The sequence below is a fragment of the Pteropus vampyrus genome, unplaced genomic scaffold (genome assembly GCF_000151845.1).
Source record: "Pteropus vampyrus isolate Shadow unplaced genomic scaffold, Pvam_2.0 Scaffold47, whole genome shotgun sequence".
In the NCBI taxonomy this organism is placed as follows: Eukaryota; Metazoa; Chordata; class Mammalia; order Chiroptera; family Pteropodidae; genus Pteropus; species Pteropus vampyrus.
Genome location: NW_011888828.1, coordinates 9,491,362 through 9,495,177, shown reverse-complemented (window position 1 = coordinate 9,495,177; position 3,816 = coordinate 9,491,362). Strand labels below are relative to the sequence as shown.

The 3,816-nt window shown below is 55.1% G+C and overlaps 1 protein-coding gene across 2 annotated transcripts in view; it reads right to left on the bottom strand.

Moving 5' to 3' along the window:
• Nucleotides 1-1,443: 1,443 nt before the first annotated feature.
• BLK (BLK proto-oncogene, Src family tyrosine kinase) overlaps nucleotides 1,444-3,816 on the bottom strand; it is a 51,414-nt gene continuing 49,041 nt past the window's right edge. For both annotated transcript variants that reach the window (XM_023530253.1, XM_011359442.2), the window contains 2 exons: nucleotides 2,952-3,083; nucleotides 1,444-2,284 (listed from right to left, as the gene is read on the bottom strand). In XM_023530253.1, the coding sequence (XP_023386021.1) occupies nucleotides 2,079-2,284; nucleotides 2,952-3,083 (338 nt within the window). In that variant the 3' untranslated portion in view covers nucleotides 1,444-2,078. The remainder of the gene's footprint in view (nucleotides 2,285-2,951; nucleotides 3,084-3,816) is intronic.

Sequence of the window (3,816 nt, the reverse complement as noted above, 5' to 3'; positions counted from 1 at the left end):
CCCCACTGCCCAGAAGACAGGGTTCCCTGCCCCTGGGGCCCTCTGCCTCCGGTGTCCTGGACTTCCTGGGGGAGACCTGTCCAAGCCCCAACTGAGCACATCCCCCCTCCCTAGGATCCACCTGGGAACTGCTCGGGGAGCCTGCTCGACCTGCCTTTGCAGACACCCCTACTCTGAGAGTGCCATGCTCCCTACATGGCACTTAGGGCAGGGGTTGGGGGTGAAGAATGGATTCAAATCCGGGGTCCAGCCCTGACCAGCTAAGAGCCTCTGGGCAAGCCTAGTGGGGTGTTCCCTCATTTGTGGAAAAGAGCAGAGACATAATAATAGCAGTGGCGCCTCCCTCCCTCCCTGCCAGGGCTGTTTGAGAATCCAGACTGTACTGGAAGGTATTCTAGAAACAGCACGTACTCTCCAGATATGTGTCCTCCCTTGCCTAGTTGCCTCTGTTCCCCCACAGAGGCGGCCCCTCTAGTTCCCCCAGCCCATCGCCCCACCTACGCTGCTGCTACAGTCCACAGCTCTCCTTGGCTCCACAGCTCCATCCTGCTGCCAATGGGCAGGCAAGCTCTTTGTGCCTCGGCTTCTTCCTCTGTACATAGAAGGGAGGGCAATAGTCATACCTCTTTGTGTTGTCACAAGATCGGGGAAGTCACTACATGGCAACTTGGTGGCCAGAGGTTCAGAGGGAGGGAGGGACGACTAAGTGGAGCACGGGAGATTCTGAGGGCGCTGAAACTATTCTGTGCGACAGTGTAATGGTGGAGACATGTCATTATACATTTGTCCCAAACCACAGAAGGATACATACAACACAGAATGAATCCCATGGAAACTATGAATTTAGTTAACAATAATGTGTCAAAATATTCTCATCAATTGTAACAAATGTCCCACACTATTGTAAGGTGTTAATAATAGGGGAAATTAAGGGGCAAGGCTGAAGGGTAAATGGGTTTCTCTGTACTTGCCTCTTATTTTCCTGTAACTGCTCAAAAACCTATTATAAACAAAAAGCATCACAAATTGGGAGCCTCCCTGAGCAGTGCAGACCCTCTAACGTTCTGGTGTTATCATTCCATTGTCACTCGCTCATTGTTTATGTGCTTGGTAATTGGAGCCCCGGGCGCTGTTCCTTCCTCTGTGCGCCCCCAGCGCGCGGGGCTCGCCCTGTCAGCTCTGGCCGCCTTCCTGAGCCAAGGATCCCGCGACTCGGCCCTGGAGGCCAAGGATTGCTGAGGTGAGGGCGCCACCTGCTGCCCCGCTCAAAGGCAGTGACAGTTGGATCTGGGCAGTTGTTCTAAGGCTGGGGACTTGGTTTCCACCGGAAACCCAGTGTCATCCGCAAGTCCCTAGTGGCAACCACTCGTGCGCCCACATACGTCACGGATTCGATTTCCAGGCTTGTCACCAGTAACAACACGGAAAAGGTCAGATCTCATGACTTTATTATGGCAAAGTCCCAAAGCGCTGGAGCTCAGTCTGGCGCAGGGCTCCCAGCTCAGAGCCTGTGCAGGTGGTCCCTTCTCAGAACCCACGTCTTGAAGGACCCAGTTCTGCTTCTTGGTGGCAGAAAGGGAGTCGCACGGGGTGGGGAGGGGGCGGTCGCGCAAGTGGGAGCATGGCACTCCCCGTCACCTGCGCCAGCACAAGGGAGCCTTATATGATGACAAACACATGAACATCTTACCAGGGTTAACTACTGTAATCCTTATGAGGGACATACGAGGTAGGTACTATAATGGTACTTCCAGTTGTACAAAGGAAGAAGCGGAGGCACAGAGAGGCTAAGTAACTCGCCCAAGGACACACAGCCAGAGAAGGGTGTGACTGCGGTTGTATCCGGCTCAGAGTCCAAGCTGTGACCCACTGCCAGGCCGCCTCTAGTTTCATCTGAGAAATAGGGGTACCAATCCCTCCCTGCCTTTCCAGCCTATCTGGAGCTGGAACAAGAGTCACAAGGTGAACATGCCTCCCGTTCTGTGGGTCGGGCCACAGGTGTGCGTCATTCCGGAGCTGGGATGCTCTGACTCCATCCACCTGGGCGCCCCGCAGCGCCGACACATCCCCCGGACCGGCTAGGGCTGCAGCTCATACTGGCGCTCGGTGGCTGTCTGGAAGTCCTCGAGCACTGACTGCAGGAACTCGAATGTGGGCCTTTCCTCTGGCCGGCTCCGCCAGCACTCGGCGATGACGCCGTGGTACAGCTCCGGCGGGCACGAGTCCGGGCGCGGCATGCGGTAGCCGCGCTCCAGGCAGCGGATGACCTCGGGGTTGTTCATTCCTGGAGGCAGAGGGGACACAGAACAAGGCTGAGTGGCGGCAGAGGCCACGGACACTGTCTCCTCCCTCGCAGGTCGCCTGGCCGCCCACCTGGTGTCACCTTTAAATATTCCTTTATTCATTTTTCATTGCTTGAAGAACCGCTAGAAATGAGGCTGGAGATTTTCTCTTTAGTGCCGACAGTTCCTCTGGGGATGGGACCCGAGCTGGCTTCTCTGAGAGTGGCCCACCACAGCAGAAGCCCATCTCTCATGGCGCAGGTTCTCCCCGAAAATGCACTACCCAGCTAATTAGGAGAGACCCTTGACATGGGGCTAGGGCTGGGGTTCTGTAATCAGGGTGTGGCTTTCCGGAGTACACCGAAGGTAGAAGGCCAAGTAAGGGACCACCCGTCTTCAACTGAGAACAAACCAGTTGGGAGTCAACTTGAGTTCAGACTCAGACCCTTAATTAATTCTAGGTTTGGGGACTCACTGGAGGAAGGGGACACAGCCCTGTTGCCCAGAGCAATGCCGAAGGAGGGAGTAGAACCTCCGCCTTCAGACTGGAAATGCCTGGGTTTCTGTCTCCACCAAGGAGATCCCATTCTTACACACATCAAGGATGAGCTGTCACAGCCATCCCAGGACAGCAGGGAACTGCAAGTTGATTCAGATAAAATTGCCTACCTGGGTAGGGGACCCGCCCATAAGTGATGATTTCCATCAGGAGGATGCCAAAGGACCAAACGTCTGCTTTGATAGTGAACACCCCAAAATGGATGGCCTCTGGGGCAGTCCACTTGATGGGGAACTTGGCCCCTGTGGAAAAAGTCACGAGCGGCTTCGTGAGACTGTGACCGACTGACCTTCCGTGCTCTCCCCATCACCCCCTGCTCTTCCTGCCCCCCCACCCCCGCCCCGAACTCCTTGCAGGGCTTGGCCTGCCCTGCATGACAGAGATGCATCCAGGGAGACACTGAGACCCACTAGGACACATGACCAGGCACATACAGACACTGGCGGCCACAGCGCAAAGGGACAATATGTACACAGATGCCACCCCGTCACCCAGGGGCTTCTCTGGGCAACCACTATGTTTCTATCTGGACAGAAGTGTCCTTTGCCATCTGACATGGGCTTTGCTAGTCACAGGACACCAAGGCCTGGGCATGTCACTTTAACTTGCCCCTGCCTCAGTTAATTCTTCCCTGTAAAACGCAAATTATGATACACGACCTATACGCCACCACAGGTTACAGTGAGGAGGGAATTCAGAGCCTGCTGCCCCTCAAAGCCCTGCAGATGGCCGCAGCCAGGTCAGCATTCCGAGCGGACAGCACAGCCCAGCACCTGGCTCCCTCGGGCACTGCCTGGCTTTCTCTGGCCGCCCCCCCTTCCCCACGCCCGTTCCCTCAAGTAATGAGCAATAGCAACTCTTCTCCTATATTGACTGATCGATATGCTCAGCTAATGTGGCTTTCTAGCCTGCTTGATAAGTGTATTTGACCTTTTCAAATCCTATTATGAAGAGGGTTTTTACTGTAGTTATACA